This window comes from Oncorhynchus tshawytscha, linkage group LG22, assembly GCF_018296145.1.
Source record: "Oncorhynchus tshawytscha isolate Ot180627B linkage group LG22, Otsh_v2.0, whole genome shotgun sequence".
Taxonomy (NCBI): domain Eukaryota; kingdom Metazoa; phylum Chordata; class Actinopteri; order Salmoniformes; family Salmonidae; genus Oncorhynchus; species Oncorhynchus tshawytscha.
Genome location: NC_056450.1, coordinates 24,366,968 through 24,380,084, shown reverse-complemented (window position 1 = coordinate 24,380,084; position 13,117 = coordinate 24,366,968). Strand labels below are relative to the sequence as shown.

The 13,117-nt window shown below is 46.0% G+C and overlaps 1 protein-coding gene across 1 annotated transcript in view; it reads left to right on the top strand.

Moving 5' to 3' along the window:
- Positions 1 to 13,117, top strand: part of LOC112222151 (collagen alpha-1(II) chain-like) — a 28,482-nt gene that overhangs the window by 12,340 nt on the left and 3,025 nt on the right. The window contains exons 18-50 of the mRNA XM_024384796.2: positions 321 to 419; positions 547 to 591; positions 739 to 837; positions 1,023 to 1,076; positions 1,199 to 1,306; positions 1,430 to 1,483; positions 1,779 to 1,877; positions 2,005 to 2,058; positions 2,649 to 2,747; positions 2,946 to 2,999; positions 3,192 to 3,245; positions 3,547 to 3,600; positions 3,720 to 3,773; positions 4,006 to 4,050; positions 4,207 to 4,305; positions 4,483 to 4,590; positions 4,717 to 4,770; positions 4,921 to 4,974; positions 5,115 to 5,168; positions 5,637 to 5,690; positions 5,791 to 5,898; positions 6,076 to 6,129; positions 6,249 to 6,302; positions 6,421 to 6,582; positions 7,551 to 7,658; positions 9,841 to 9,948; positions 10,486 to 10,539; positions 11,227 to 11,334; positions 11,449 to 11,502; positions 11,622 to 11,729; positions 11,862 to 11,915; positions 12,543 to 12,650; positions 12,759 to 13,047. Coding sequence (XP_024240564.2) covers positions 321 to 419; positions 547 to 591; positions 739 to 837; positions 1,023 to 1,076; positions 1,199 to 1,306; positions 1,430 to 1,483; positions 1,779 to 1,877; positions 2,005 to 2,058; positions 2,649 to 2,747; positions 2,946 to 2,999; positions 3,192 to 3,245; positions 3,547 to 3,600; positions 3,720 to 3,773; positions 4,006 to 4,050; positions 4,207 to 4,305; positions 4,483 to 4,590; positions 4,717 to 4,770; positions 4,921 to 4,974; positions 5,115 to 5,168; positions 5,637 to 5,690; positions 5,791 to 5,898; positions 6,076 to 6,129; positions 6,249 to 6,302; positions 6,421 to 6,582; positions 7,551 to 7,658; positions 9,841 to 9,948; positions 10,486 to 10,539; positions 11,227 to 11,334; positions 11,449 to 11,502; positions 11,622 to 11,729; positions 11,862 to 11,915; positions 12,543 to 12,650; positions 12,759 to 13,047 — 2,764 coding nt within the window. The remainder of the gene's footprint in view (positions 1 to 320; positions 420 to 546; positions 592 to 738; positions 838 to 1,022; positions 1,077 to 1,198; positions 1,307 to 1,429; positions 1,484 to 1,778; positions 1,878 to 2,004; positions 2,059 to 2,648; positions 2,748 to 2,945; positions 3,000 to 3,191; positions 3,246 to 3,546; positions 3,601 to 3,719; positions 3,774 to 4,005; positions 4,051 to 4,206; positions 4,306 to 4,482; positions 4,591 to 4,716; positions 4,771 to 4,920; positions 4,975 to 5,114; positions 5,169 to 5,636; positions 5,691 to 5,790; positions 5,899 to 6,075; positions 6,130 to 6,248; positions 6,303 to 6,420; positions 6,583 to 7,550; positions 7,659 to 9,840; positions 9,949 to 10,485; positions 10,540 to 11,226; positions 11,335 to 11,448; positions 11,503 to 11,621; positions 11,730 to 11,861; positions 11,916 to 12,542; positions 12,651 to 12,758; positions 13,048 to 13,117) is intronic.

Sequence of the window (13,117 nt, the reverse complement as noted above, 5' to 3'; positions counted from 1 at the left end):
CCTTATTTAACCCAATGGAAGCCTATTGATGTGACAAACGGTGTGTCTGATGAATTCCCAATCATCAGGTGAGACACTAAATTTCACTACAACACTAGTGAACAGCTCTAATAAGATGATCAATAATGATAAGCTGCAATGAGATGAGATTCTCAGAGTCACTCGACCTCATGGACACATTGAACAGTCACTGTAGATCTGTCGATACCATCTCTTGGAGACAATGAGCTCCAATCACCACACCATTTGACTTCATCACTGAGTACAGTTTGAATAACAGAGCAGTCCTAATGGTCCTCTGAATCTCCTCCATCATACAGGGAGAAGCTGGCCCCACTGGTGCACGTGGAACTGAGGGCGCACAGGGACCCCGTGGAGAGGCTGGTACACCCGGATCTCCTGGACCCGCTGGTGCCTCTGTACGTAACATCCAGGCAATCTTTGATAGAGTCTGAAGTGCATTATCTCACACTGATCATCTCTCATCAATTAACTGATGCATTATTTTCATCTCTTCACCTTGTCTCTGCTCCTCTGCTCCTTTAGGGCAACCCTGGCACTGATGGTATCCCTGGAGCTAAAGGATCTGCTGTAAGCATATTCTTACACTATATGGGTGTAGAATGTACCCTCTACACTCTTTATATACTCAGCATGAAATAACCACTGCTCTTAGTTCATTATCAGTCTACTGCTCAGTCAGTAATATTCAATTACTTTCTCTCTCTCTTTCTGTAGGGCGCTTCTGGAATTGCCGGTGCACCTGGTTTCCCCGGACCCCGTGGCCCCCCCGGACCTCAGGGAGCAACAGGACCTCTTGGACCCAAGGGACAGTCTGTAAGTCCCCTATATTCACCCCAAAACCTGGACACACCAATTATATGTTGGTGGTGCTGTAGGTTGGTTTACATTGGTTAGTCTTGGAGGGTGTACAGGGAGGTGGGGTCATGACAGATAATGTGCTGTGAATAACATTGCTCCTATTTTAGATGTTTTTGACTTTGCACCTGTTTATGTTGTAGGGAGACCCTGGTATTCCTGGCTTCAAAGGAGAGGCTGGTCCCAAGGGAGAGCTTGTGAGTTCTGTTTTGATGAAACACATATCATTCATATCAAATCTGCACTTTTTCATTCTACTGAGATGGACCTGGAAGTATGTTTGAAATTAATCTGCTATCTTCTTGGTCACCCCCTGTAGGGCCCTATAGGTCCCCATGGCGCCCCTGGCCCCGCTGGTGAGGAGGGCAAGAGAGGAGCAAGAGGAGAGCCCGGTGCTGCTGGACCACTTGGACCTCCTGGCGAGAGAGTAAGGATTTGAACCATCACAGATCTCACCACAGATTTTTGAGTCATTGGGTCATATCAGTTCTTCCCATATCCTATTCCTCATCAATTAAATATTCCCTCTTCTCTCTGTCCTTGTTTCTAGGGAGCTCCCGGTAACCGTGGTTTCCCAGGTCAGGATGGTCTTGCTGGTTCTAAGGTTGGTCTTGACACTTTTACAGTTCTCAATGCCCCATCTCACCTGATATCCAGGAATGGACAGAAGTAGTTGCAAAATCACAAGTCTACTTAATGAGTCCCTAACTGTAAGATGTTGTAGATGGCTGAGTAGTTTCAAAACAACCAACCCTGTTATATTGTACTGCTGGTATCCTGTTGTAGCAGCTGTGATTAATACAATGGCCAGTCACAGTTTATAAGTAATGTCGTTTAAGCTTGAGTGATAAATGCATAAAACACTAATACCTCTCTTTCTCTCCACTCTTCCTAAACAGGGAGCCCCTGGTGACCGTGGTGTTCCCGGCGTGGGTGGGCCTAAGGGAGGCACTGGTGACCCTGGCCGCACAGGAGAGCCTGGTCTTCCTGGAGCCAGAGTGAGTAGTAGTACCCCAGGTCCCCACCACCTCCATCATCACAACCAGCCAGAACAAGAGCTGTGGTTCAGTCTGTCAGCCTTCATGTATTGGGTTGACACTCTCTCATTGTGTGTGATGCTCACAGGGTCTCACTGGTCGCCCTGGAGATGCTGGTCCTCAAGGCAAAGTTGGTCCTGGTGTAAGTATGCCTCTTTTCCCGTCTAGACCACATACTGTATTCCACTCAAACATTTTGCCATACAATTAACCAAGATTTGGTGCAGTAATACAGTTTTCCTTTCTAAACCCGTGAGATGTATAAAATGTACAAAATCTCAATGGAGGGGCCACCCAAGTGTCGCAGTGGTCTAAGGCACTGTATCGCATCACAACCGTCTGTGATTGGGAGTTCCATAGGCGGCACACAATTGGCCCAGCATCGACCGGGTTAGGGGAGGGTTTGGCTGGGGGGGCTTTACTTGGCTCATCGCGCTCTACCAACTCCTTGTGGCGGGCCGGGTGCCTGCAGGCTGACCTCGGTCGTCAGGTGGTTCTTCCAACAGATTGGTGCTGCCGGCTTTCGGGTTAAGCGGGCGGTGTTAAGAAGCGCGGTTAGGAGGGTCATGTTTCGGAGGATGCATCACTCGACCTTCGCCTCCTGAGCCGGTTGGGGAGGTGCACCGATGAGACAAAATCGAAACTGGGGAGAAAAAGGGGGTAAAATACAAAACAAACGAGATCTCGAGTGATGTTGACTTGCTCCTCTCTTCTCGGTGTGTGGTACTGTAGGGTGCTGCTGGTGAGGATGGTCGCCCCGGCCCACCTGGTCCTCAGGGAGCCCGTGGCCAGCCTGGTGTGATGGGATTCCCCGGACCAAAGGGAGCCAATGTAAGTGTCACAGGGGTTTCTAATAATGTTTTGATACCCAGAGGGAAGAAATTGCCTGTAGATTTGCCTCCAGCACCATATACAGACAGTATCTGACAGTACAGGCAAATAACTATGTAAACGTCCCCATTAATTCCCCTTGCACTTGATGTCCATGCTTCTTCTCTGTGACTGACCAGTGTATTTTTCTTTCAACAGGGTGAGCCTGGCAAGGCAGGAGAGAAGGGTCTTGTGGGTCGTCAAGGTCTGATCGTAAGTAGATTAACCTTTTAGATGACCTTCCTGTATCCCTTGGTCTTAGCGAAGTTGAGTTAACATCTGTGCAGTTTTGGTGTTTAACCGCCACAAAGTTTCAAGAAGTAAAACAGTGGAGGATCTGACACCGATCCTTTCCTTTGCTGTGGTGGTTCATGAAGAACTGATACATTTTCTCTCTCTGAACAGGGTCTGGCTGGTAAAGATGGTGAGACTGGTGCTGCTGGACCTCTCGGCCCTCCTGTAAGTGTTCAACCACTGACAGACGTATTGTAAAATACAACAAAGCGATATAAAGTATTTTAGACCGTTCTTAAGGAGACATCTATTTTAGACATGACAACTGCACCCCATAGTGATATAATCAATGTATTTGGTGCACTCATAACATAAGTGTAGCCATAGTATCTGTAATAGCTAGCATCTCTCTTTGAGCATGTGAATGCAATGGCATTCCCAAACTTACACACAGCTCCACAGGGTGCTAATGCTGTGTCAATCACTTGATCACCTTTTTTGATCATCTGAGGTGCTTCCATCTTAGGGACCTGCTGGAGAGAGAGGAGAGCAAGGAGCTGCTGGACCTTCAGGCTTCCAGGTGAGTTCACCTTACTTTTCTGGATCGGCTAGAACATAAATGATTCCATTCAGAATAACTTGATGTCCATTTTTTATGATGTCATAGGAAGTCACTGACTGTCTTGTGTTGTTGTGCAGGGTCTGCCCGGACCTGCTGGCCCCCCAGGAGAGGGAGGCAAGCCTGGTGATGCGGTGAGTGTCCACACTGCCACAGCAACACACCAGGCCTGTCCAGGTCCCTGATTGATTGAACACATTAGGAACATCTAACCATGTTACTCACGTCACATTTGTTATCACACACCTCAGCACTTTATCCTGATCAAGTTATACTAGCAAACACAAGCACATGCTGTATTCTAAAACGTATGATTAATCTACTGTAAAAATATGCAGCTACAATGTCTCTCTCCTCTCTCTGTAGGGTGTTCCTGGAGAGGCTGGTGCTGCTGGTGCTACTGGACCTAGAGTGAGTTTTCATTTCTACAATAAGTCTGATATAGATGTTTTTCTCTCTCACTGCCATAATCATCTACATAGCCACCGCCATCTACTTGTCAAACATTTACGTCTGTAGTCCTCCCTGTTTCTGCCTCTCACTTCCTGTCTCTCTGTTCCCTTATAGGGCGAGCGTGGTTTCCCTGGTGAGAGAGGCGGTGCTGGATCTCAGGGTCTGCAGGGACCTCGTGGACTTCCTGGAACTCCCGGAAGTGATGGACCGAAGGTTAAGAGCCGCTCCCTTCGGCCAACCTCATCTTCAATAAGAGTTTCTGCTTTTATTGGGCACTTGGAGAACTTCTGAGTCCCTATAGTCTAGCAATCACAAAGCCACTACTGAAGAGAGAAACATCAGAAAGTGTGATCAGCCAACTTCCAAATCCATGTTCCCCCTCTCTGACAGGGAGCCATTGGGCCATCTGGTGGTGCTGGAGCTCAGGGACCCCCAGGTCTGCAGGGTATGCCAGGAGAGAGGGGAGCTGGTGGAATCTCCGGCGCCAAGGGCGACAGAGTGAGTAAAAACCCTAAAAAATATACTCTAATCATAGTCGTAGAAAACTAGACAGTGGATTGCAAGGTTATATCATGATGTCTGCTAGATACATACTAAGATGCCAATGTTTTCTGTGTCTTACAGGGTGACAATGGAGAGAAAGGACCTGAGGGCGCTTCTGGAAAAGACGGTTCTAGAGTGAGTACTCAGCAGAAACAGAGAACATAGCCACACTCTCCTGTGCCAACTCTGTCAGCATATTAAAATACAATGATCCAATGACCCCATGTGAGGTCGATAATAACTCCATCTCTCTCCTCTCCATCTGTCTTCTCTCCTCCCCCTCAGGGTTTGACTGGTCCCATTGGTCCTCCTGGCCCAGCTGGTCCCAATGGCATAAAGGTGAGAATTACCATAATAATTACAAAATTCACCTGTTATTAGGTGTATGGTCTAATGTTTATTTGACAGATGATTGTAATGTAAAAATGTACTGTATGTGTACAGTATGGGTTTGTCATTCCTCTCTCCTTCCCTCTCAGGGCGAGGGTGGACCTTCTGGCCCAACTGGTGCTGCTGGTGCCCGTGGTGCTCCTGTAAGTTGTATCTCTCTGCCTCCAGTTTCATATGGTCCGTTTTTAGATTTGTATTAAATCAATCATGTTGTCAACATGCCCAGGTTTGAAATGTACAAAGTGCAAACTACTTTCACTACAGTACAGAGAGCAGGAAGAAACTAGAGAACCAGACCCTGCCATGAATCAATGTAGAGCTCTACAGATCCAAATATTTAGTCAGTCACCAGACATTTTGATCTGAAGATACTGTTCATATTGATTCAAAGACCACTCACTATCCAAGTTTCCCAGCATATACAGTTATGAATAGTAAAATCATTTCCAAGTACACCATCTTGATTCCCTCAGAAAGGTTAACTTCTTGAGTATACTGTAGCTTCCTTCACATTAAATCACTGCACCTGCAACTTGATGGACAGGGACACATACACGTACAGAATGTCTTCCTCTGTGGCACCTGTTTTGAGCCCTTCTCTCTTCTTGTAGGGTGACCGTGGTGAGGGTGGTCCCCCCGGGCCTGCTGGCTTCGCTGGGCCACCTGTGAGTAGAACCACATTAAGTACATCAGTTTCAATGCAAACAATAATCTAATCCATATAAAACACTGGATCTTTATTGACCTGCATCTTCCATCCTCCAGGGTGCAGATGGTCAGCCTGGAGCCAAGGGAGAGTTAGGCGAGGCTGGACAGAAGGGAGATGGTGGTGCCCATGGACCTCAAGGACCCTCTGGGGCCCCTGGACCTGTGGTAGGTACCCCTCAAAATTAACTTTGAGATATAAAATAGCTGTATGTCCCAGAGACGTCTTATTGCCCAAGACATTACCATTCTATAATCTATAAGAAATTAAGAGTATTTGAGAACACAATTGATGCACTTCTTGTTTCTTTGTCTAATTGTGTTTCTGGTTGCTTTTTATTCCAGGGTCCTACTGGTGTTTCTGGACCTAAAGGAGCTCGTGGTGCCCAGGGGGCTTCTGTAAGTCAACAGTTCCAATGATAAGAGATTATTACCCAATAGTAAGTGACAATATAAAATGCTATGTTCTGTAATTGCTTTTACTGAAATATTGTGTTGTCCCTCTCTCATGTTGGTAGGGTGCTACTGGTTTCCCTGGTGCTGCTGGAAGAGTTGGTTCTCCCGGGCCTAACGTGAGTATCACATCATCACAAGTATCCATAGACAATAGAAAGTCACCTTTTCATTGAGATTACCTGTGTATATCTGTGTGATTGAAATATGCTGCATCTCTCTGTTTCCCTCTCTCAGGGTAACCCTGGTGCTGCTGGCCCCGCTGGTCCTGCTGGTAAAGACGGTCCTAAGGGAGTTCGTGGTGACTCTGGAACCCCAGGAAGACAGGGAGACGCTGGGCTGCGTGGAGCTGCTGGAGCCCCTGGCGAGAAGGGAGATGCTGGAGGGGATGGTCTCCCTGTGAGTCTTCCCCCTCCACTCTTATATGATATCTCATGGAGGAAACGCCACCCAGCCTTTTACCCCTTGTAGGCTTAGTAACACCAACTCAGCCACCTAGATTGTCTATCACTTAATTTCAATGAGCTAGAGCTGGAGTTATGAAGTCAATGAGCTAGAGCTGGAGTTATGAAGTCAATGAGCTAGAGCTGGAGTTATGAAGTCAATGAGCTAGAGCTGGAGTTGTGAAGTCAATGAGCTGGAGTTGTGAAGTCAATGAGCTGGAGTTGTGAAGTCAATGAGCTGGAGTTGTGAAGTCAATGAGCTAGAGCTGGAGTTGTGAAGTCAATGAGCTAGAGCTGGAGTTGTGAAGTCAATGAGCTGGAGTTGTGAAGTCAATGAGCTGGAGTTGTGAAGTCAATGAGCTAGAGCTGGAGTTGTGAAGTCAATGAGCTAGAGCTGGAGTTGTGAAGTCAATGAGCTAGAGCTGGAGTTGTGAAGTCAATGAGCTAGAGCTGGAGTCGTGAAGTCAATGAGCTAGAGCTGGAGTCGTGAAGGCAATGAGCTAGAGCTGGAGTCGTGAAGTCAATGAGCTAGAGCTGGAGTTGTGAAGTCAATGAGCTAGAGCTGGAGTTGTGAAGTCAATGAGCTAGAACTGGAGTTGTGAAGTCAATGAGCTAGAACTGGAGTTGTGAAGTCAATGAGCTAGAACTGGAGTCGTGAAGTCAATGAGCTAGAACTGGAGTTGTGAAGTCAATGAGCTAGAGCTGGAGTCGTGAAGGCAATGAGCTAGAGCTGGAGTTGTGAAGTCAATGAGCTAGAACTGGAGTTGTGAAGTCAATGAGCTAGAACTGGAGTTGTGAAGTCAATGAGCTAGAACTGGAGTTGTGAAGTCAATGAGCTGGAACTGGAGTTGTGAAGTCAATGAGCTGGAACTGGAGTTGTGAAGTCAATGTATTAAACTGACCTATTGTCTTCTCTATCTCTAGGGTCCCGATGGTCCTTCAGGTCCCCAGGGTCTGGGTGGGTCACGTGGTATTGTTGGTCTGCCTGGGCAGCGTGGAGAGAGGGGCTTCCCTGGCCTTCCTGGTCCTTCTGTGAGTATCTCATCCCTGATAGTACTAGCACCCTTGCAGTAGGCTATGAACTTGAAAGCCAGGTCATTGTTATGGAACCATTGCTCTTACTGGTCCAGTTGTATGGTAAGCTCTCTTTAAATCCAGGTTCACATACAGTGGGGCAAAAAAGTATTTAGTCAGCCACCAATTGTGCAAGTTCTCCCACTTAAAAAGATGAGAGAGGCCTGTAATTTTCATCATAGGTACACTTCAACTATGACAGATGGAATGAGAAGGAAAATGCAGAAAATCACATTGTAGGATTTTTTTATGAATTTATTTGCAAATTATGGTGGAAAATAAGTATTTGGTCACCTACAAACAAGCAAGATTTCTGGCTCTCACAGACCTGTAACTTCTTCTTTAAGAGGCTCCTCTGTCCTCCACTCGTTACCTGTATTAATGGCACCTGTTTGAACTTGTTATCAGTATAAAAGACACCTGTCCACAACCTCAAACAGTCACACTCCAAACTCCACTATGGCCAAGACCAAAGAACTGTCAAAGGACACCAGAAACAAAATTGTAGACCTGTACCAGGCTGGGAAGACTGAATCTGCAATAGGTGAGCAACTTGGTTTGAAGAAATCAACTGTGGGAGCAATTATTAGTAAATGGAAGACATACAAGACCACTGATAATCTCCCTCGATCTGGGGCTCCACGCAAGATCTCACCCCGTGGGGTCAAAATGATCACAAGAACGGTGAGCAAAAAATCCCAGAACCACACGGGGGGACCTAGTGAATGACCTGCAGAGAGCTGGGACCAAAGTAACAAAGCCTACCATCAGTAACACACTACGCCGCCAGGGACTCAAATCCTGCAGTGCCAGACATGTCCCCCTGCTTAAGCCAGTACATGTCCAGGCCCGTCTGAAGTTTGCTAGAGAGTATTTGGATGATCCAGAAGAAGATTGGGAGAATGTCATATGGTCAGATGAAACCAAAATATAACTTTTTGGTAAAATCTCAACTCGTCGTGTTTGGAGGACAAAGAATGCTGAGTTGCATCCAAAGAACACCATACCTACTGTGAAGCATGGGGGTGGAAACATCATGCTTTGGGGCTGTTTTTCTGCAAAGGGACCAGGACGACTGATCCATGTAAAGGAAAGAATGAATGGGGCCATGTATCATGAGATTTTGAGTGAAAACCTCCTTCCATCAGCAAGGGCATTGAAGATCAAACGTGGCTGGGTCTTTCAGCACGACAATGATCCCAAACACACTGCCCAGGCAATGAAGGAGTGGCTTCGTAAGAAGCATTTCAAGGTCCTGGAGTGGCCTAGCCAGTCTCCAGATCTCAACCCCATAGAAAATCTTTGGAGGGAGTTGAAAGTCCATGTTGACCAGCAACAGCCCCAAAACATCACTGCTCTAGAGTAGATCTGCATGGAGGAATGGGCCAAAATACCAGCAACAGTGTGTGAAAACCATGTGAAGACTTACAGAAAACGTTTGACCTCTGTCATTGCCAACAAAGGGTATATAACAAAGTATTGAGATAAACTTTTGTTATTGACCAAATACTTGTTTCCCACCATAATTTGCAAATAAATTCATTAAAAATCCTACAATGTGATTTTCTGGAAAAAATGTCTCACTTGTCTGTCATAGTTGAAATGTACCTATGATGAAAATTACAGGCCTCTCTCATCTTTTTTAGTGGGAGAACTTGCACAATTGTTGGCTGACTAAATACTTTTTTGCCCCACTGTAACTCACACTAGTCCTGCACCATTGCGTGGTAACTAAGCAACATATTTACCAGAATATCATATCTGGGATGCCTGGAGTGATCGACTGTTATATCATGGAGTCCTGATAACCACATGCGTTCAATATGACAGATCTACATCCAGAATTCTTTCTCCTTAAAACTGTCACAAAGAAGTCCGTGACTAATTGGCTGTAACGGGGATGCATTCAGAACTTTCATTTCCATCATACTACGACCTACAACAGACTTTCTTTTGGGGTTTTGCTGCTTTTCTTTTGCTGCCTTTTCCCACATAGGGGCGTTTAGCCAGTTGCTGAAGTCCTACTTTGCATGCAAATCAATAGTTAAGTCCATTAACCCATTGACTAGTCAAATGTTACATCCTTGTGGTTATAGTGATGACGTCTGACACTTATTCGCTGATATTCTGTGTGTCCCAGGGAGAGCCCGGTAAGCAGGGAGCTCCTGGTGCTGGTGGTGACCGTGGACCCCCTGGGCCTGTGGGGCCTCCTGGACTGTCTGGACCTTCTGGCGAGCCCGGAAGAGAGGTCAGAACTAAACCACGACAACACAGGCCACAACAACAATATAAACCACAACAATAACAAATGTAGGCCACTGTAGCTGCACGCAGCAATTACCGGGATAAAGGCCATAGCTGCACTATAGTGCCACCAGCTGGCCAATATAATTACACCTCTGGGTTGAGCTACTGCAAGAACCATAGGAATGACAACAGCAACATAAACAACAACACCCACAACAACAACATAAAAATACATCAATAATCACCAGAACAACAACAGCGACTTTCCAAAACAAGAACACCCCTCCCTCCACACACACATACAATAACCATAAAGCAAAAATGTAAATAATCACCACAACTGTAACAATAACAACCAATGACACAACAGAAAACAAAAAAACACAACCATAGTCAATCGCAAACAACAACCACAGCCATCTGTATTTCTACAGCACCATTAACCCATGGACCCCAATCGTGTTGCTTTGGCAGCTACTTCAGGACTGGAAGCCAATACATTTCATGTATTGATTAAATCTCTGTCTCTAACTCACAGGGCAACGCTGGATCTGATGGGCCCCCTGGTAGAGATGGATCCACCGGAGTCAAGGTGAGACACTCCAAATGAAATTGTATTTTATTCTATAAAATGTTATTTGTCACATGCACCGAATACAACAGGTATAGACTACAACTGGTGTATTCGGTGCATGTGACAAATAACACGCTGTGTAGTAGACCTTGGAGTGAAATCCAGCAAAGTGCGAACATTCCCAGAACATTAGCTAAGATTCCCATTAAGTTCTAGGGTTTATCTAACATTAGGATGGTAATCACAAAAACATTCAAATAATGTTCTTGACAACAAAATGTTTTTTTGTTTTTTTTAATGTTTTAAATGAAATATTCTAACATTCACAAAAATGTTTTGCATAACATCTGTAACAACCACCACAGAACATTCTCCAAACGTTCTCATTAGGTTTCCAGGTAATGTAACAACACAATGTACCAGTGAAGAATGAAATATGTTCTGGGAATGTTCTTGCAACATCAGGCAAATGTTTTATACAAACATCGTATAATCATCAGCACAACTGGACCGTTTTTGTGTTATGAGAATATTTGCCACATCCTAACAAATGTTTCAGGCACTTTCACAGAACCAATTTGGGTTTGCTGAGATGCTTACTTACCTGCATTATACACCAATCAAACCAATCAGTCCAATTGATAGATAAGATATCAAATGTTCTTGAAATGTCCTTATATCCTATGATCTTCTCTCCACATGTAGGGTGAGCGTGGTAACACTGGTCCTGCAGGTGCACCTGGCGCTCCCGGCGCTCCCGGTGCCCCCGGCCCTGTCGGCCCCCTGGGCAAGCAGGGAGACAGAGGAGAGGGAGTGAGTACCCCTACAAAACTACACACAATATGAATGAGAGAAATGTTGGTGTTTTGTATTTGATGGTACTTGTTGTTAGCCTGTCTAATGGAAGAACCTCACTCTTGTTTTTAGGGTGCTCAAGGACCTGCCGGACCCGCTGGACCAGCTGGCGCTAGAGGAATGGCTGTGAGTGTCAATGTTCCTCATTCTGAAACACACACCACTCTCTAATAAACTATACCTACTGTAGCTGTACCTGCATTGGCACACTGAGTTGATTGACACCCTCTGCCTCTCCACATCAGGGACCCCAAGGACCCCGTGGAGACAAGGGAGAGGCTGGCGAGACAGGAGAGAGGGGACAGAAGGGACACCGTGGCTTCACCGGTCTGCAGGGTCTTCCTGGACCTCCAGTAAGTCACCCAAATCCTCTGGCCATGCTGCACCAGTTATTATACCTCTCTATCTGCGTAGAAGTAGAATGCCTGACTTTCAATGTGGAATAAGTTCTGTTCCCTGACTTCCTGTCGTCATTATCTTAACAGGGCTCCGCTGGAGACCAGGGAGCTGCTGGACCTGCCGGACCTAGTGGTGCTAAGGTGAGTTCAGACGAAAGAGAAGAAGAGGTGGAGAAAAGAACAGAACACTTCTCTAATCCCTCCATACTCTGATTAGACAAATATAGACTACTCATATACAGTAGTTATCCCATGCTATGATAATGAGCGGCACAGGCTAGTCATAATCCACCAACACCAATTATAATCTAGTTATAATCCTCCAACACCATGATAAAGTGGAGGACGGAAATAGCCACTGTTTTTAATTAGCCTATTCTATGATAACAAGGAAGGCTAATGCTTTTATGATTACAACATGCTATGGAAGAATGGAAGACAGACGGGAGAGGTTACTACTTTTAAAATAATCCATTGAAACGAATTGCATGATAAAGAGAGGGAAAGGGCTGGTCACTACAACGTGAATCATTTTTTACCCAAAGTGAGATAAATGCTAAATTTGTAATGTCCGATAAGCAGGTTGTTCTTGAATTAAAGAGAGAGTACTCTCACACATAATCAACAACAATTGGACAATAACGTTATATCAGGTAAAAGTTTAAAACAATGTGAAACCAAACACTAAAGGGGGGTTTACATGTATTCATGCTATGCTAGCATCCATATGTATGAGCCATGACTGACCCACCCTATCCATCTCCTCAGGGACCCCCTGGCCCAGTCGGCCCCGCTGGTAAGGATGGATCTAACGGTCAGCCTGGACCCCTCGGACCCCCTGGACCTCGTGGTCGTTCTGGAGAAACTGGCCCTGCTGTGAGTAACGCTTGTCAACATTAGACTTACCTGAATATACTATATATACTGTACATGTAGCAGCAAAAGTCTTAAAGTCTTCATATTTGATCTCCTCTCCTCCTTCAGGGTCCACCTGGTAACCCCGGACCCCCTGGTCCTCCTGGTCCTCCCGGCCCTGGCATCGACATGTCTGCCTTTGCTGGCCTGTCTCAGCCTGAGAAGTCTCCGGATCCCCTGAGGTACATGAGAGCTGACGAGGCGTCCAGCTCCCTGAGGCAGCACGACGTGGAGGTGGACTCCACACTCAAGTCCCTCAACAACCAGATCGAGAACCTGCGCAGCCCTGATGGTAGCCAGAAGAACCCTGCCCGCACCTGCAGAGACCTCAAACTGTGCCACCCAGAGTGGAAGAGCGGTGAGTGGGGGAACGCGCAGAGGAGAGGGAAAAGAGAGTGAATGGAAAGAAAAGAGAGAAAAGGATTTAT